The sequence below is a fragment of the Pogona vitticeps genome, chromosome 4 (genome assembly GCF_051106095.1).
Source record: "Pogona vitticeps strain Pit_001003342236 chromosome 4, PviZW2.1, whole genome shotgun sequence".
Taxonomy (NCBI): Eukaryota; Metazoa; Chordata; class Lepidosauria; order Squamata; family Agamidae; genus Pogona; species Pogona vitticeps.
Window position 1 is genome coordinate 239,523,618 of NC_135786.1, and position 19,828 is coordinate 239,543,445.

The 19,828-nt window shown below is 52.7% G+C and overlaps 2 protein-coding genes across 3 annotated transcripts in view; one reads left to right on the forward strand and one right to left on the reverse strand.

The window, feature by feature from the left end:
* Positions 1–3,323: 3,323 nt before the first annotated feature.
* LOC144589121 (uncharacterized) lies at positions 3,324–6,330 on the reverse strand. The gene is made up of 2 exons (XM_078393099.1): positions 5,260–6,330; positions 3,324–3,799 (listed from the first exon to the last, which is right to left on the reverse strand). The coding sequence occupies exons 1-2, from the start codon at positions 6,328–6,330 to the stop codon at positions 3,353–3,355; spliced, it is 1,518 nt and encodes a 505-aa protein (XP_078249225.1). The 3' UTR covers positions 3,324–3,352.
* Positions 6,331–10,587: 4,257 nt separating this feature from the next.
* PPP1R16A (protein phosphatase 1 regulatory subunit 16A) overlaps positions 10,588–19,828 on the forward strand; it is a 62,189-nt gene continuing 52,948 nt past the window's right edge. The window contains exon 1 of one of the 2 annotated variants that reach the window (XM_072999632.2): positions 10,588–10,746. The gene's annotated coding sequence lies outside the window, so the exon portion shown is untranslated. The remainder of the gene's footprint in view (positions 10,747–19,828) is intronic. The other variant, XM_072999634.2, reaches the window with a different exon arrangement.

Here is a 19,828-nt window from a genome sequence, read left to right on the forward strand (position 1 = left end):
CTTTTAAAACCAAATGTGTCAGGAGTTTCCCTGGCTCTTTCCCATTTACAAATAAATTGCATGGCGATTCCTCCTTTGTTCTGGGGGGGGGGAGACACCCATTGATCTAGTCAAGATGTGAATGGCCCATTCTCACATCCCTGCCCCCCCCCTTTGATGCTTGTCAGCAGCCTGCTCACATCCTGGCTGGGGGGGAGCCCCATCCTTTGGTACAGCCCCACAAACGGTGCCCTCAGGCCTGTTTTCACTTTGGAGGCATTCAACCCTGCGGGATATTGTGGTGCAGACAGACTACACTTCCCGGCTCCCCAGGGGTGATGCCTTCTCCTCAGACCTACCTCTCCCCTTTATCTTCACACCGAATGATCAGCTGTAACAATCTGTACTTTCCGTTTCTTATGGCGAGATGCAAGTAGTTCTGCTTTCTACAGTTTATAAGTTCCATCATTTCTTGATCTTGCATTGATTAAAATGTTGGCATTTCTTTGTTTAGTCGCCCTCTGAAACCAGGGCATTCTTAGCATCGTGGGGTGGGAAAAAATCCACATTTCAAACACTTCTCTTTTTGTATAATTTGTTCTTACATGTCCTCAGGTCCCTTTCAACTTACAGTGACTTGAGGAATGAGCGACCTCCGGCATGCCTTGTCCTCCACTCTTGTAAACCCAATCCTGTGGTGGCTGTGGGTTTTTCGGGCTGTTTGGCCATGTTCTGGAGGTTTTCCTCCCTAATGTTTCACCAGGATTGGCATCTTCAGAGGAGAGGAGCTAGAATTGTCTCTGTGTTCTGGTCAAGCTCCTGACGGAGAAAAACCCACAACCGCCATCGGATCCCGGCCGTGAAAGCCTTTGAGAACACACCAACCCTGTGGCTTCCCTCGTGGAGTCCGTCAATCTCATATTGGGTCTTCCTCTTTTCCGGCTGCCTCCCACTTTTCCCAGCGCTATGATGTGCCCAAAGCAGGATAGCCTCAGCTTCAATATTTTTGCCTCCAGAGAGTGTTCAGGCTTGATTTCCGCTAAGGACCCACTGGTTTGTCTTTCTGGTGATACAGGTTAGCGGCAAAGTTCTCCTCCAGCACCATATTTCAAATGAATAAATCCCCCCCCCCATCCATCAGCTTTCGCACCCCTATATGGGGACTGGGAATACGAGAATGTGGCATGATCTCGGTCTCGGTCTTCAGGGACACCTCCTGACCCTTGAGGATCTTTTTCGGTTCCTTCATTGCTGCCCTTAACAAGTCTCAGATGTCTTCCGATTTCCTGGCTTCATCCTCCATTTGGATCAATGGTTGAACTAAAGTCAACAAAACCTTGGACGCTATCGGAGGCTTTGCTGTCCTCGATTAAGCACAGGCTGATCTTTTTTTTCCTGAAATCCTTTGGTGCTCTCCAATAGCCAGCTGATCTTTGCCATATGATCTTGAGCGCTTCTTCCTTTTCGAAAGGGAAGCTTGACCGTTAGGCCTTTTTCCGCAGGAAATCCTTCAAGAGGAAACGGGAACCAGCCTCCATCCGATCTGCTTGGATTTGGATTCCTGCCTTGAGCAGAGCGTTTGGGCTCGATGGTCTTCGAAGCCTCTTCCAACTGCATGATGCTTTGATTCTATGGGGCTGCCTATCCTTCCCCTCACCCCCCCCCCACACGCGCCTTGGCCTAAGACCTCCTTGCATGTCAGGCTTGAGACACAATGCCGTAACTCATCACCGCTTTGGTTCCCTGGTGGCAACCATCCATCCATAGATTTCTTGCCCATGTTACAGACTCCTCTGTGATGGGCCAGGATCCAGCGGGCAGTGGGGGGGGGGCTAACCATGTCTGTATGAAAGGAATGAAGCATGCGGTTGGAGGCTTCACTTCATGCACGCTGTTTTGTTTTTCCTCTGTGCACAGCCAACCACCCGCCGGGCTTCGCCTGAAGGGAGATCTATAGGATGGCTTGTTTCGCCATTTCCTGACAGTGTTAAAGAGAATCAAAAGACAATACTTATTGACCCAGCATGTGGTCAGTCTGTGGAACTCCTTGCCACAGGATGCGGGGGTGGTGGCCTCTGGCATCTAGAGGCCTTGAAAAGCAGATTGGAAAGATTCCTGGAGGAAAAGTCTCATTGCAGGTGACAAGCCATGATGGGGATGTAATCATCTCCGGGCTCCTAAAAGGAAGGGACCTCCAAAGGCCAGAGGCAGGGGAAGAGGGAGATCAGGAGACAGGTCTATCGTGGGCTCCCAGGTGCGTCTGGTGGGGGCCACAGTGAGAGACAGGAAGCTGGACTAGATGGGGGCCCTTGGCCTGATCCAGCACAGGGCTCCTCTTAGGTTCATCTCTCCTCTTGCCAAATGCATAAGGATTAAAACGTGCTTTGCAAATTAAGGATCCTTTCGGAGGTGGTGTGTGGCCTAAGGGTTAGAGAGACTGGTTCTTGAGAGACTTGGGTGCTGACGCCTGCTCAGCCATGAAGTTCAGAAGGTGACTTTGGACCAGCCACCCTTTCTATCTCAGCCTGTCCCACCTTGCAGGGTTGTTCGGCGGATAAAATAGGGAGGAAGGGGAGGGTCCCGTGTCTCACCTTGCACTCCATGAGAAGAGCTGGAATCAAGGAGAGGAGGGTCTGTAATAGCAGTACCTTTTCCTTCTTGGCGCCAGTGGGAGGATGAGAGGGGTTCTTCCCCCCTCCTGGAGGGACCCCCTAGTGGGAGGGCTTTTTCTCATGGGAAACAAATTGACAGAAGGATCACAAAGTGCCACTGAGCGGTTGGTACACACCTGGATCACGACCAAGGTTTATTCATAGTTACAAGACAGCCTTTTGGCAAAAACGGTGCTGGAACTTTTCTCACCCAGTGATGAATTGTGAAGGGAACTTCCTCCCCCCCCCCCAAATCCGGCTCAAAAGCCCAGCCATCGGAGGGCAGGTCCTTGCAAGCAGGATCCAAGCGCTGCCTTCTCCTGGGCCTTCCCGCTCCACCAATGGGGGCTGTGCAGCAAGGGGGTCACCTGCCCTGTTTGACTCTGCCCTCGCTCACCTGTGGCTCCTTTGGAGACCCCCCCCAAGGCGTTGCCGGCTCACCTTGCGGCCGAGGGTCATCGCCAGCCCCCAACCCTCATCCGGCAGGGGGGACCTGGGCTGGAGAGGGCACAGAGGGGACCTCCTTCCGCAGAGCCCCCCTCCGGTGCTACTGCCCGCCATCGAGGGGGTTCACAAAAGCTTCTTCCTCCCTCTAGCAGGCAGCCACAGCAACAGCTGGGACCCTGGGATTCACCACGGTGCCATTTCTCTCTTGGCCACGTCTGCCCTGGCATCCTGCCTCCCTTTTTGGGGGGGGGGGGCTGGCTTCTTCAGCCAGCAGACTAGTGAAGCCCCCGCAATCTGTCCAGGAAACTGGGCTGCTTCTGCAGGCGCTGCCCCTCCATCCCTCGGTGGTCCCGGGTCCTTGGCGACTCGTGCAGCCCCTGCTCGGAGGAGGATTTCTGTGCCGTTGTGCTGCTCGCCCAGCGACCCTGCCTGGCGTCCCCGTGGGTCTTTTTGCTCCGGCCCCTCTTCTCCGGCTCCCTCGGCCGGGCAGAGCCAAAGGCCCGGTCCTGCTGCGCCCGCGAGGACCGCCGCTCGAAAGCCTCCACAATCCGGGGGATGCGGTTCTCAGCCTGCAGCTGGACGGCCACCTCCTCCGCTGAGGGGTCGGCCCTCATCTTCCCGGAAACTAGCCTGGCGCGGGGTCTCTGCTGCTCACAGTACAGGCAGGAGCACGTGGCGGGCGAGGTGCTCCTCTCATCACAGGCGAGGATCCGTGCCGCTGGCTGGCGAGGAGAGGGAAGAGTGGGGAGAACATAAGGCAGGGCTTCGCCCCCCCCCCAAACCCTTTATCCCCAACCCGGTGCTCCCAACAGCCAGAAAAGGGAAGGAATGTAAAGTGGCCATGGCCTTGTTTTGGGGGAAAGACCAGGACCTCAGGACAGGGGCAGGACAGGAGGAAATTCAACCAGTGAAGATTCAAGGGGGGGAAAGGAAGATGCACCCGTTGAATTCCTTCCCAATCAAAAGCAACCCTTAAGGACGGGGCTTCTCAGCCTTGGTGTTCAGGGGAGCTTCAGTGCAATCAAGGGGCATATCAGCTAGACCAGTGGTTCTTAACCTTGGGTTTACTCAGGTGTTTTTGGACTGCAACTCCCCAGAAGTCTTCACCACCAGCTGTGCTGGCCAGGGTTTCTGGGAGTTGCAGTTCAAAAACACCTGAGTAACCCAAGGTTAAGAACCACTGAGCTAGACCACAGGCTCTGTGTGTCACTGTGACACTCTCTTTAAATAACCGTTATGCTGGCCATGGATGATGGGAGCTATAGTCCAAAAACACCTGGAGATGTCAGGAAGTAGAAAGCTGGTGTCAACTGTGGTTTACTGAACTAAGCCAAGATCAAACTGAGGTTTGCTTGTTTGTTTTTTAAAATTCCTGGCTCCTTTCCTTAAAGCAGCTCCCATTTTGGTTAGAAGTCACCCGTTACACGGGATACCGTTCCCCACAAGGACTGGCCTGTTTTTTGGGATCAGGAGATTGATGGGCAAGGAAGGCTGTGATAAAGTTGAAAACAACACAACGGGGGGGGGGGGGAACCAGACTGCTTTGTGGGTGTCATGAGTGATTGCTTTTTGAGAGCAACAGTTGAGAGGCATTTTAGGGGGGCCCTTTGAACAGGAATGTTTCAGGCTTCCTGCCGTGTTTGAATTAACCTTCAGAAATAAAACAAAAAGTAATGTAATTTGGGGGTTCTGAATTTCAATTCCACATCAGGGATGGACACATAAGAATGGGCTCCCGGGACAGGAAGCCAGATTTAGGTTCAATCTCAGGGGGGAAAAACACATCCTAACTGTTAGAGCAGTACGACCATTGGGAACAATGACCTTCAAGGGAGGAGGCGAGCAGGGCTCCAACGCGGGAGGGAGGCCTTCAAGAGCAAATTGGAGAACTCTGTATTGGATCTGCTTTGATTTGTATTCCTGCCTTGGCCAAGCAGGGCTGGACCTGATGACACTATGATTCTCGAGCATCCTCGAGGGGTGGCCGACCAGCCTTTGCTGAGCAGCCTCCAACAGAAGAGCGCCCGGTCGATCTGTCGAGCATCTTAGTGCTCTTATTTCTCTCTCTGTCTCTCTCACTTCCACTCCCCCCCCCTTCCCATAATATTTTCAAGCTACCCGGAGAGGGTTTGCCCTTTGCTTACAAAAGGGCTAGGCTCCCCCCCCCTCTCCAGCCCTTCACCTGAGGCTCTTCCGGAGGGCTCTTCCTTCTGTGCCTGCTCTCCGCAGGGGGTTCTTGGCCCCGCCAGTCCCCAGCATCTTTGGCCCTACCCCAACGAGCTCCTTCCTTCAGGTCCGGGGAGCCCCAGGCTCCGTGCGGCTGGGGCCGCGGGTGGCCTGGAGGTGCGTCTGCCAGAGTCTGCTCCAGCCACTGCTGCACTTTGGAAAGCCGGTCTGAAACCGGATGGAGGGAAGAAGGGCCGGTCCTTGGCACTCGGTGTGGGGCACTTGCGCCCCCCTGCCCCTCCTCTTTCCGTGGGGCCCAGCAGTTCCCATAGGGGGCTGGCAGATCCCGGTTAAATGCCTGGCAGGCCGTGCACCTTTGGACGTGACTGATCCTGCACTGGGGCAAGATCCTGGCTGAGCCGTACACAGCTGGGGAGGGTCTGTGCTTCGAGAGCAGGCCTCCCGAATGCTCTCCTCTGCCGGCCGTGTTGGGCTGGAGGTGCCTCAGGTGTGGATTGTGGAGCACGACTGGGCTATCATTCTCTGGCGAATGCCAGGCAGGCTCTGCTCCCCTCTTTCCCCTCCCGTGCGTTGCCCAGCCAGGCTTCTGCTTCCTGCCCTTTCCCTCTGCGGCTGCCTCTCCCTTTCCAGTGTTGTTCTGGGCTCTGCTGTGGTCACGGGTGGCTTCCGGGGGCGCCTCGGTGGTCTCGCAGCTGTCAGGCAGCGGGACTGCATTGCGCCCCCAGCCTTTCAGTTTCTCAGAAAAAAAGGCGTCCAGCTTTTCCACAGCGTTGCAGTCGAAAATGGAAGATCGCTCAATGCCCAGCCTGGTCCGCGAGCGCGTGTGCGGACACGGAGGGACCCCCCGATGTCCCTTGGGAAGACTGACATGGCTGTGAGCTGAATATTTGCAACCCTGGCAGTGTCTCTGGCAACCGGCGTGGTCTGCCCTGGCGGGTGGAGTTGACGTCCCGAGGTTGCAGTCCTGAATGGATCTGGAGAGATCTGGAAAACAACGGTGGAAAGATTCAGGGAGAGGATGCCTCCAGCTCAGCCCCGCCCCCCCCGCCCCCCGGGTTCGGTGCATGAGAAGGGCATTTCCCCTTTAAAGAACTGTTAACTTCAGAGTCTCCCCTCCAGCATGGGACTCGTTTATATAGTTGGTTAATTATTAGTGAGGGGAACTGTAATCACAGCAAGGTGCAAAGCTGCCTTCGCCTGTGTCTATTGAAGCCAGTTAAGATCTAGTCAAAGCGATGGTTTTCCTTGTAGTGATGTATGGAAGTGAGAGCTGGACCATAAAGAAAGCTGACCTCTGAAGAATTGATGCTTTTGAATTGTGGTGCTGGAGGAGGCTCTTGAGAGTCCCCTGGACTGCAAGGAGAACAAACTTATCCGTTCTGAAGGAAATCCGCCCTGAGTGCTCACTGGAAGGACAGATCCTGAAGCTGAGGCTATAATACTTTGGTCATCTCATGAGAAGAGAAGACTCCTTGGAAAAGACCCTGATGTTGGGAAAGTGTGAAGGCAGGAGGAGAGAAGGGGACGGCAGAGGACGAGATGGTTGGACAGGGTCATTGAAGCGACCAACGTGAATTTGACACCACTACGGGAGGCAATGGAAGACAGGAGGGCCTGGCGTGCTCTGGTCCGTGGGGTCACAAAGAGTCGGACACGACTAAACGACAACAACAAGATCTTGAGGATTCCTGGTTGTATCCCAAACCGCCCGCCCTGACCTGGCCTCATGCGAGACCACAGCCGAGAGTAAGGCCCCTGTTGCTGGAGTGCCCTCCCTCCCTCTCATGGCAGAGAAGGAGATTCAAACCCTACGCGCTTCTCCTCCTAGAAAAACAGAACTGCTGGAAACAGACCCCGGGGAAAGTAGAGGAAGAGCTGCAGAGACTGACGGTTAAAGAAACCGGGAAAGAAATTATGGGGGAAAAAGCGGAAGCTGAGGGTAGAGATTAAAGCAGGGGTGGGAGATATCAGATATAAAAAGGGAGTTACTGCCAGGTTCTGGATGCAGGATCCATGGACTGGGGTAGGGGAAAGACTCCGGATACCCAAGGAGGAGGCTGATGACCGGAGAATTTCCCTAGACCTTCTTATTGGGGTGAAGCTGAAGCGAAGGAGTGGAGGAGGAAATTTAAGAGAGGAGAAGGAGAAAGTGGAAAGAGAGAAGTGCGAAAGGATAGAATGGAGAATGAGGGAAGCCCAGATGAGGGGAGACCCGGAGGACGATGGCAGACCGACATCCCTACCAGGGACCCCCACTCGGGTGGATAACCGGGATGAGGACATGGTCCCCTGACTGGAGGGAGAGACTGGACCGGCATTGAACCCAAATCTCTCCTCGGGACTGGCCCAGACCGTGGAACTCTGAAGGAGGGACCCCCTTTAAGGTGGATGATCGGAAGCCCCTGGCCGACCCGTTGTTGGAAGGTGACAGATGTTGGCATGCGTTTGCTGATACTGGGTTTCCTGTTAAACACCTGTTTTAAAACCTTGCAAGTCTGCTGATTTGTTTGGACCTTCACACCTCACTTCCAAGATCTGGCAGGATCAGGTGCGTTCGGGGGCAATGTCGCTGTGCAGTTTTTGGGGGGGCTCTGGTCTATAGAAGGCTGGCCTTTTGCACCCCTGGCTGAAGACCTGATTCTCGGGGGGGGGGGATTCTTAACTGTTAGAGCAGTACGACAGTGGGACTGATAACCTCAGGAGGTGGTGAGCCCTCCAACACTGGAGGCCTTCAAGACAAAACTGGGCCACCATCTCTCTGAGTTGCTTTGATTCAGATTCCTGCCTTGAGCAGGTGGGTTGGACTTGATGGCCTTCGCGCTCCCTTCCGACTTCATGGTTGGATGATTCCAGAACCTGGAAATCAACATGCATCCTTGTCTTAGCATGGGGGTGGTCTTTTGGGGTGGCAAGGAGGCAGGAAGCCATTTCTCCCCTTCCCTCTCCATCCAGCGTCCCTCCACTCCAAGTCGATGGCTTCGTTTTTTGCAATGCTTACCAGAAATTACGGAAGGGGTTGAGATCTCGTGGTTGGCCCATGGCCGGCGGTTGTCGTTGACGTAGCCAGGGTCCATCTCCCAGTCCTCCACCTCATCCATGCCAGGGGTCCCCAACATGGCCCGGCCCGGCCCTTGAGGGCCCTGCCTTTTCCTGCAGGGGTTGAGCGCTCTGTTGCCTTGGGCACGTGCAGGCTGGGCCATGGCTGAGGACCAGCAAGGTCTGGCGCTCGGTCAAGCGGGGAAGGTGGGTTGCACAGAGAGCTGGAGCCCAGGGGCCTGGCCTTCCTCTCCCAGCCGGGGACTGGACTCTGGCCACTGTGATGTCAGAGCAGCATCATGGATGGTTCTTGGTCTTGGTCTCCAAGGACACATCCTTATTTTGGATCATCTTTTCTAGTTCCTCCCTTGCTGCCCTTCCGAGGCTCAGACATCTTGAGATTTCTGGGCTGTGGTTTCCATGTGGATTGATGATGGAATGAAAGATACACAAAAACAATTAACAATTTCAGTTTTCTCATTGCCAGCATTAAAGTTCTGAATATGACAGGATGTTGTTTAGTCGTTTAATCGTATCCAACTCTTCGTGACCCCATATGGACCAGAGCACGCCATAAGTTGGAATCAACCTGATGGCAGAAAGTCATTATTCTTATAATTAGTTCTTTAGTAGTCATGGTTTTGTTCTTAACACGCTTTCTTCTTTCATTTCCCTTAAAAGTCGTTTCAAGTCATTGCTGCTTTCGGCCAGTCAGAGGGCGTCCTCTGCATCTTCTAATGCTTCGTCTGACCGTTTTCAGGCCTCCTTCCTCTGAATCTAGTCTGGCTTTCCATTTGAAATGCGCTGTGTATGGATCGAACAGAGAAGGGGACAAAATGCATCCTTGCCTGACACCTTTTGCCTACAGGAAACCTTGCTGTCGCTCCGTATTCTATCCTAGCGGCAGCAGCTTCTCCATAATACAAGTTATGCACTCGCACAACCCAGGGCTGTGGTGCACCCATTTCTTTCAGAACAACCCGTCGTTTCTCATGATCCACGCAGCCCCAGGCTTGGCACTTTGTCTATAAAGCCCAGACTGATCCTCTTCTGAAGCTCTTTGTTCTATAATGGAGAGACTGCAGTGGGGGGGGGGGGATGGCATGTCACTTGCCCTGGGACTCAAGGAACCAGAGACCAAGCCCCTCCTGAGCCATAGAAACTCGTCTCTGTGTGTGTCACTAGCAACCCACTCCCTGAACATCTCCCATACTTCAAAAACCCTCTGAGGATCACTGTTAAGTCGGACGCAACCTGATGGCTCCTGGCAACAACATTTTACAATTAAAGACACGCAATAACGTCTTGCAGAAAGATCTGAGCTGCACCAAAAGACGCTTGTTTCATCAAGGCCAGAATTGCCTATGCAGACCACCACCAGCACCACCACCAGCAGCAGCAGCAGCTCCCACATTTTGATCAAATGGGTCTTGAACCCAGGATCTTTGGCTGGCCCAGAAGCAACAATCATTCCACCTGGGCCGTTCAAATGGGAGCAGAGGTCCTGCTGCCTCACAAAAGCCCAAGCACCCACAAGCATCAAAAGCATGAAGGAGCACAGCCCCCTCCCCGCTGCCTGTTTGTTAGGATGCTCAGAGGTAGACTGCCACTGAGCTTGGAGGCACTGCAGACACGGGCAAGCGCCCCTTCCAGCACACTGGGCTAGAAATGTAAACAAATGACAGATTTATAATGAATATATGCTGGTGAGGGGCCTGCCTTCCTCAAGGAGGGAGAGGGGTTGAAGGGTGCAGCGCCTGCCTGAGTCCTGGGCCCTCAATCCCGATGCTTTCGAGGAAGAGGGAAGGGGGTCCGGCAGCTCTTTCAACACTTGCCAGCCTTTTTTCTTTCTTTTTTTTTTGACCCTGAGCATGCGGGGGGGGGGCTGGCTCTGTGCGGCCCTGAGGGGGACGAAGGGGTCATGAAACCTCTATTAGGGCGGGAGCAAAAAGCCAGCAAAGTGCGCAGGCTTGCGTTTCCCACTGCGCTCCCCAGCTTAGGCGACGAAGCGTGCTGTAGAACCTTAAGGCTTGCCCATTTTTAACCCAACTGGGCACTTCGCGTCCCTTTAACGTGCACTCTGCACACGGCCAGAGGCGTCCCGCTTTATTTTCTTTTATGAGCCATCCCGAGACGTTCAGCTGCTCCCGCCTCGGTCGCGTCGGGCGTGCAGAAGGGACCAGGCGAGGCCCCGCCCCCTCGCCCCGCCCACCATCTTCCCCCCCCCGCCTTCTTTGGGCGGCCCGGCGGCCCCTCTCAAGATGGCGGCTGCCTGGGGGCGCCGGACTTCCGGTCTGCGGGCGGAAGTGTTCTTGGTTGCCATGGCGGCGACGCTGGGCTGAGTCGGGGAAAGAGAGCCCCGGGGGAAGGCCCGGCTTGGAAGCGCGAGAGGGAGGCGGGAAGGGGGCCGAGCCGAGAACGAGCGAGCGAGGGAGCGAGCAAGTGAGTGAGTGGCCGACCTACCTTGCAGGGACGGAGGGGGGGTTTGCAGGGAGGAAGCGGGTCACGTGTTCCTTTCCCTCCATCAGGAGGGAGGGGGTCCCCCACCAAATGTGGGGAGGCTTCGCCAAGGAGGAGGATTTGTGTGTGTGGGGGGGGGGGAGATAGAGAATATATGTTGTATGTCTGGCGTGTGTTTAATCTTTGCAGCCAGAAAGAGCCTGTCTCCGGTGGGTGGGGGCTGCACCTTTAGGAGGAGGGCGAGCAAAGAGTGTGTGTGTGTGTGGGGGGGGTTATGTGCTCTGGGGGGGCGGCTGAGGGGGCGCCTCTGTTGCTCCTCAGGCTCAAGATGCCTCCTGTGCCCTTCTGGGGGCGGCCCTGGGCGGGGTGATCCAGATTTTGGGAAAGTTTGAGCTTTCTGGACTACAAAACCCAGGCTCCTGTTGGCTGTGGATTCAGGGTGTTGTAGTCCCCATAAAGTTAGTTTATTCAAGGCGGGGGTGTGGTGTGTGTGTGTGTGTGTGTGTGTGGAAGAGTGGACCAGTCTGTGAGAACGTCCCAGTGGGAGCATGATGCTGGGCTCCCTGGCGAAGGGTCTCCTGAGCCCTCCCTCCCTCCTGGGAATGGGGGTCTTGGGGGGGTCTGTGTGGCTCCTTTGCTGGGTTGCCACACATATGGCAGACTGGACCCAAACCAGGAGCTGCCAGGGTAGCAACCTTGCTAGAGACACCCGTGGATGGATTCAGCCACTGGTCGCGGGTGGGCGGAAACACCCCCCCCAAGACCATGCGCGGAGGGTGCTGGAGCCATCGCCCCTCCCCGGTGCTTTCCCACAGATGCCTTGGAGTGAAAGCACGGTGACATTACGGGATGCCTGCGCTGCAGCTGGAGCAAAATCTCGCCAAAGGCTCTGGTTTCTTAGTGACCGCAGACATGGCTGCTCTTCCTCCCCTGCTTCCAGAGCCCTAGACGTCAAAAAGGAAGCGGGGGGGGTTGCACCTCGGTGTTTGACCTGTATTCTGTTGGCCACAAGGCATGTGCGCCTTGGCTTGTATATATATGTATATTGCACCCCCTCTGGCTTTCACACAAGGGTTGGCAGCTTGGGTTCTGCGGGATATTTTAGAGCACAGCTTCCATCAGCCTCAGGTGGCATGGCCAGTGGGCAGGTACGTGGGGAGAGAGGCGGTTCAGTGCACAGGCCCTGTTGCCAATTTAAAGAGAAGCTCTGTGTATGTAATTGTTCTTTTATCTTGGAAAGACGAAGGTTATCACCATGGCTTGTTAGGTGTTTCCCTCTTGGTGGCTTACCCTACTTCATTTTTTAACTTATTGACATTTCTGAACCAAAACTGCCTGTCAAAAGGATGAGCAGTCATTAAAATGAACAAAGGTGAGCTTATTAAGTATGCATAGAATCACAGAGGATGGCTTTCGCCTTGCTTTGTGTCGTGCCCTGTTGCAGAGAGGAAACAGCCTGATGGGTGGCTCATTCCAGGGTAAGAACAAGGAGTACCAAATAGTCTGAATTCCTGAAAGTGGAGTTTGTTGAATAACTCTCTGTGCCGGGCGCCAATGCTGGAAGGGGCAGTTTTCTGAAAGGGACACTCTGATCTCCATGTGTAACAATCAGTTGCTCTTACGTTTGCCTTATAAATCCCACCAAATGAAGTTCCCTCCGAATGTCTCTCCTGGTGAATGTCTTGCCGTTCTTGTAGCCAGGCTCAGGGTCGCCACAGTTATGCCTCCCTCCTTGGTTTCACCACTGATCAGGTATCCGTTTCCTTCTGTTTGTTCTTCCATAACGAACGAACGTGCAAAGGTGTGGTTTGGGAGGGTTCTCTGGCATAGAACGTTTGGTGTTGCATCTCAATCAGGCGGCTGAGTGATGGAGTGGAAAGGGAGTGCTCTGCCGCTGTGGCAACACATGGTGAGAATTAACCCTGATGGCCATCGGAATGGATGCTTATCTCAATCCACTAATTAGGGGAGGGCATAGTGTCAGTGGCCCCAATGTGGCTCGCTCCCATCCTTCACAACTGGGGTGACACCCTGGAGACCATGCACTATCTTGCAGATGCAAGATGCAATACTGCTGTATTTTGCTCCCCTCCCTCAGTACCTGAGCCCCCCCCTTTGTTGTTGTTTAGTCGTGTCTCTTCGTGACCCCATGGACCAGAGCACACCAGGCCCTCCTGTCTTCCACTGCCTCCCGGAGTTGGGTCAAATTCACATTGGTCACTTCGGTGACCCTGTCCATCCATCTCATCCTCGGTCATCCCCTTCTCCTCTCGCCTTCACACTTTCCCAACATCAAGGTCTTTTCCAGGGAGTCTTCTCTTCTCATGAGATGGCAAAGTATTGGAGCCTCAGCTTTAGGATCTGTCCTTCCAGTGAGCACTCAGGGTTGATTTCCTTTAGAATTGAGAGGTTTGTTCTCTTTGCAGCCCAGGGAACCCCCCCCCCCCCCCTTTATCCAATGCCTTATTTCAGTTTTTAAAAAGCCATGAGAAAAATATTTTAGAGGTGAGTGGTTGTGTGAGCAGGCATGGCCATTCAAGGTCCAGTGGAGATATGTTATGCCTTCAGGCCTCCGGATGTTCCCTACCCTTGAGCTAGACACGTGCAGCCGTTACTTCTCTGAAGCAGGGACAGCTTGGGCGTTCACAGATCCATTGTATTCAGACATTGCAACAAATCCTTGTGGCAACCAGAACATACCCCAACACATTTCTGAGCTCATGTTCTCTTCCCTCCCTCTTTGGCCTTGATGGTGATGAGATGGAAAGCTTCCAGTAATAGTTTGGAATGGACCCCCCATTTCTCATATTGAAAGGATTGATTGGGGAGAATGGTTGTTGTGGGTCTTTCGGGCTCTTTGGCCGTGTTCTGAAGGTTGTTCTTCCTAACGGTTTGCCAGTCTCTGTGGCCATGGGCATCTTCAGAGGACAGCATCCAGAGCACAGAGTGCTGTCCTCTGAAGATGCCGGCCACAGAGACTGGCGAAACGTTAGGAAAAACAACCTTCAGAACATGGCCAAAGAGCCCCCAAAACCCACAACAACCATTAGATCCCGGCCATGAAAGCCTTCATGAATACATTGACTGAGAAGAGATAATCCTGGTTGGTTAGCAAAGTTTGGTTCATTCATACCGCAGTTTCCCATTTTTAGTGAAAATAGGAAAACCTGGGGTTAAAATTAACCTCAACCTTAAACTTTAAACCTCCTTCTCATGTTTGCTGGAGGAGGCAAGGTCACTGTTAGTGGCCGGATTCAGGCGTATTAACAGAGTTCTCTGCATGTCCTAGTCCTCACTCTCACACGTATTTCCTAAGCATTGTGGGTGAAGACATGACCTCAGGATGTGTGGAAAAGTGCGAAACCAATTCCCTCTCATTGCAATACTGGACCGGTCACAGGGTTATCCGGGGATTGCCTTTCTGTTAAATTTCACAGGGATCTTCAGAAGCAACTTGCAGCCCGCCATTCCTCTTCCCTTGAAAACGTTCCTGCTCTGTTCCTGGTCTGGGAGGTCATATGGCAGCACAGTGGGTGAACAGAAGTGGATAAAAAGATTTTTATTTCCTCTGCCTCTCTCCTGACAGTGGAACTGGAGGTCACTCAATGCAACTGGCAGGAGATTCAGAACAAAAAGGGTAGACACAATGCATGACCCCAGGCCATAAGGTATTGTGATGGCCACTAATTTGAAGGGTTTTAAAAGAAGATTAGACACATTGAGCATCATACCAACAGCTCTTAGCCACACTAGTCTTTGTACTCAGAGGTAGCGTAGATCTGTGGGCTGCTGGGGCAAGAGTAGGGGTTGGGATGTGGACTGAACGCCTTACTTGGGAACTTCCTGGAGGCATCTGGCTGGCTTCTGTTGGGAGCTTGGGAGTAGCTGGCCTTTGATCTGGTCCAGTGTCCTTGTCCTGGAAGCTGCCACTATGATCCATCATCCTGCAGACAGTTCCTGCTCCCTGTCTCATAATAAGTGAGCCAGGTGGCCAAATTAGAACTTGAAAAGCAGTACTGTGGGACCTGTGGCCTTCCAGGTGACCACAGGGACTCGTAACTTTGATCATACACCCTCAGTCTTGGTCCACCTGTGTTGGCTCCCTGTTAGTTGCAGTGCTCAGTTGAAGGTGCTGGTGATGATGACCTCTAAAACTCTTGATGATTTAGGGCCTTGATCCTTAATGGAACTTCTCTCCCAGAAAACATGGTCCTCCCAGTCCACAATGCTGAAGGTGACTACACTGGGAGAAGCTAGAAAGGTAACAATGAGGAGTCGGGCTTAATTCCTAATAGATTCCACTCTGTGGAGCAAGCCAGGTGTATCCCTCCCAAGCAAAATATCACAGTCACTACTGAAAATCCAACTCCCCCATCTCTTGAACAAAGTGCTGTAAATTTATACTCACTGAACATCTGCTTTTAAATCACTGGGAGAGTCGCCGACACCCAAAATATAATGATTAATACAGATTTAAGCAAAATAATGACCATGTGATTCTCACCAGATTGCTCATAAACTTGTGTTTACTTCTTTATACATTCAAATAAAGGTTGCACACAAAACATGGCACGTCATAGAACTATTGATTATGTTATATAATTATTGGAATGAAGTGCGTGAGGCTTTGCTTGTTGGTACACCAGCCAGAGTAGTGTGAATCAACTCATCAAGTGGTACGTAAATAAAACAAACCAACCAACAAACATATAATTGGGCTCGAATCCCCATAATTACTTGCCATGAACTACACGGCTGGGCCCCATGGGGGATGGAGTCCAGATAAGACTGAGGGGGTTGTAGGTTTTCCATTCGTGCTCTTAGGGTTCCAGCACAGAAAGAGAGGTCTGCTATGTAGTTTGTAGGTCAGTTGAATGTCTTTCTCAGATGGGATCTGAGTGGCTCTTCTCTGCCAGAAAAGTGAATCAGAGTTGTGCTTCTGTTCTTAATCTGAAGGACTGTGATCAGCTTGTGCAGCTGATCCAAAGAGGCGCAGCGCTGACATTTGACTTGCTCCTCCGATCCCTAGGTTTGAGCCATTCAGCCGCTAGCCTAACATGGAGTTGTACAGGATTGTGTTATAAACCGACAGCCGGTCTTGGTGGAAAGTGAGACCCACCAATAGTTAGGCCCCTGAATCAAGCTCGGAGCATTCATGTTTTGGGGAAAATCCTTAAACTGTAGTTTTCTATGTATGGAATATTGTGGGAATGCCCTTTAAAAAAAAACTCAAGCCGTTCTGTTTTGGCTGATTATACATGCGAGAATATCTGGTATCTTTTGTTTAAATGCTGACTGAGCCTTTTCTCCCCTTTGGCTGGTGTGGAAGCAGCCGGGCCCTCTTCGCAAACCGCCTCCTGGTCAGCATGACAGCAATTACTGGGTATTTGGCTGAGCGGCTTCCTGCTCTGTTTTCCTCTCTCTCTCTCTCTGTAAATATTTCATCTTGGCAGTGGCCTTTCTACTCTGGCCTAGTTCTTGGTTGAATGCCTCCCCGTTTCCAGGTACACCTGGAATTCCTTGTTCGGAGGCTGCTCTTCTCAAGAGTCCGCTTGGCTGACTCTCTTTGGTCCACGCATTTGATGTCCAGCTTCTCTTGTGAGCCTTCCAAAGCCCCAAGGGTCCGATCTCTGTCTGATTCAGCATCTTCTGAAGAAGAGGCAGAAGGAATCGTTGATCAGTAGTCGGAAGAGGATCCTCCACTCCGGTAGAGCAGCTAAAGGGTTCATGAGCGATTGGTTGTGGCAAGTGAGGAACAGAGAAGGCGCTGCTTTTGTGGCACAGCACTCGATGGGTTTTTGAAGTTCAGGCTTTCTTCCTTGAGCATCTTTGTCACAATCCAAGGCTTCTGTACAGCTGCCTTCATTTAAAAATAAATAAATAAATAAGGTTGGCCCAGGAAAACCGTGTTAATCACAGTTTGCCTGTTCACAATGCCTTAATCTTTAGGAAGAGAGAAATTGTTGGCCAACAGTGAAGTCTTTCACTCCTTTCAGCCATTTACCCCCAAAGCCGAGGAAAGCACTGCTTCCTCCTGACTCCGGTCCAAGGGTAGGACCTTCCTGGCCCGCTGCTCTCCCTAGGGCCTGTTTTGTTAAGATGCTGAAATAAGAGATGGCAGTGATCTGCCTCGGGCTTTGTATTCCCTGCCACTGTGCCTGTATGAGTTTTCTCCATCACCTGCCCTGGTCGTTGTGGTCTGTCACCCACCCTTCCCGCACCGGGCCTTGCCCAGCTCATCCGCTGTCCCTTTCTCTCTAGGAAGCCCAGAGAATGTGTCTTTCTCCCCCCCCCCGAAGACCCTCAGGAGCAATTCCAGGCGGGTGGGATTCTGGGAACAGCCATGGGCTGTCACCTCAAGGACAGGAAGTGCCTGAGCCAGGATCTCGTCGGAAGGCTTGAAATGGTCTTTGCTCACTCACTGGCTGAATCTCATGAGAAGCGGGAGCAGTCATGGGAAGCCCCTGGCATCGGGGAGAGCAAGGAGGGGAGGTAACCGCAGGCCTCCAAGGAGGGGTGAGAAAGAGGAGGCTGCCCGGATGGAGGCTGCAGCCTCTGGGCGTTGCCTGGCCCGTACGTCAGATGTCTCCCAAGAGTTTCATGAAATCTCTTAGCCTAAAAGCGGATCACACCCTTTTGGCTATGGCTGTGGTGGGTGCAGAAGGGAGACATTGATCTCCAGGCAGGCAGGCAAGCAGGGAAGGGATGGGACATGGGCCAGAGAGCTATGGCCAGTCCTCGTCTCTTGGGCGAGGTCACTTGACACTCTTGGTACGGAGGGCTGTGGTTGGTGGACATCACTGGCGGAGATCCAGCTGGTCCCCTGGCCTCTCCTTTTTTCTGCCTCTTCCGTCTTTGCGCCGCACAGCTGGCTGGGTGGGTGGGTGGGGAGTGCGGCCTTTCTGCTCACTCTGGGGTTTGCATCGCTTATGTCCAGGCAGTCCATCTTGCCAGCCTGGTTTTTGCAAGCTGTAAGGCCGAAGGAGGACCTTTGGATCTCCTATCTCGTGCCTCAGTCGTCCACGCTGTATATTACATTTAGTGGATTGTTTGCTTCAAAGGTTGCTTTCCTTTTCTGGAGCTCAGAGCAGCGTATGGTCTATAGAAACGTCTCGTCGTTCCATGTTGTGGTTATTGTTCTGATTTGCTATCAAGATTTATTTTCTTTGGATTTTTGGAATTGAATGCTTTTCTGGATCTCACTGTTTATGCCTCATGAGTGGTGATGGGTACCTGTGGGTTTTTTAAAAAAAACATTGTTAGCTGCCCAGAGTAGTGCCGAGTATAAATCTAATAAATAAAATATATAAAAATAAATATGCCAGTTTTCTTATTACTGAGTCATCAACCTCTCCTGTGAGGAATAGGGGAGAGAGAGAGAGAGAGAGACTGGATGTCCTGGGTCAGTCCCAGGTCAGCCAGACAGCCACATGGCTAGATTTGAACCCAGGTCTTCACAATCTGACCCTTCCACCACTTCTGGTGCCCAGCCTGCAATCAGCCTATTGCAGCGTTTGCTCCTAAGGGAAAGCCTCCAGTGCAGGTCAGAAGCTGCTCGGCCCCTTTTGGGTCTGGCCCTTTCTCTCGCTAGCATTGCATCCCATTGTGGGCTTTCTCTCTCGGACCTGCCGGAGTTTTTGACTTGCCAGCCCACTGAGAAGACTGTTGAGTGCCTCCCCCCACCCACAAAGGGCTGGCTGGCTGGCTGTGCTGCCTCCTTGGCGGCGATGCTCCAGCAGAAGGGCTTAAGATGCAGCCATGCTGGGCCGGTCTGGAGTGTGACCTGGGTGCACAACTGCCCGTTTTTGTTCAGTCCAGAGAAGTCACTTTTTACAAGATCATCTGTTTTATTAGGTAAAGGTAAAGGTTCCCCTTGACAGTTGTTGTGGGTTTTTCAGGCTCTTTGGCTGTGTTCTGAAGGTTGTTCTTCCTAACGTTTCACCAGTCTCTGTGGCCATGGGCATCTTCAGAGGACAACAGTCTGAAGATGCCCATGGCCACAGAGACTGGCGAAACGTTAGGAAGAACAACCTTCAGAACACGTCCAAAGAGCCCGAAAAACCCACAACCACCATTAGATCCCAGCCGTGAAAGCCCTCATGAATATGTTCCCCTTGACCTTGAGTCCAGTCGTGTCAGACTCTAGGGTGCGATGCTCATCCCTGTCTCCAAGCCATAGAGACAGCGTTTGTCCATAGACCATTCTCGTGGTCACGTGGCCAGCGCGACTAGACACAGAACACCTGTTTTATTAGGCCTCGCCATAAAAGTGTTCTCTGCCCCAGGTGATTAGTGCTGATGTGTCAATTACTGCGCAGAGGAGGAAGTGCTAGCAAGCCTGCGCCGTCTCTGGAGGATGCCAGGAGTCTGGCGGGTTCCTCCAGAAGGAGAGCAGATAGGTGGGGATAGTTCTGGTCTGTTTTGTTCCCCCCTCCCCTTTTGGCAAAGGAGCCTGTAGACGCTTTAGCTGCTAAATAGTCTTTCTGGAGAGAAGCACGGTTTGGGTGTGGGTGGCAGCCCCTGCCACCTGTCCTCCTGTGCATCTTCTCTGGTCATGTAGCCCCCCCCTCCCCAACTCTTGGAGAATGAAAATTGGGCACATGCATCCGTTAAGTAGCCCTGCAAATGTTTGCATGTACGCCTTGAGCGTGGAAGGCGTCCAGGTAATCCTGTCTGGTGGCTTGTTCCTACTCTGGGTGAAATTCTTAGCATTCCTTCTTCCAAGGAAACTCCAGCTTGCTTCACCCCAGGCAGCTTATGTGGGTGGGCTGGAATGGGGCAGGCGGAGAAGAAGGCGCTTGGGCTCACTGGCCTGAATAGGGAGGTGGGGCAGGATGAAATGAGCTCTTTACTGGTGCTGGTCTGCTTATATAACCTGGGCTATACCAGATCAACCAAGCTTTTTGTCCTCAGGAAGGCTGGCTGCCTGGTTGCAAAAGGTTTTCTCCTGCAGTGGCTCTCAGAGCGGAACATCATGAGCTGAGTAAAAAAATTAATAAATTGATCTGAATGATCTGCCTGTGGGGCAGATGACGTGTGGGTTTATTTTAGAAGTGAATCAGATCAGG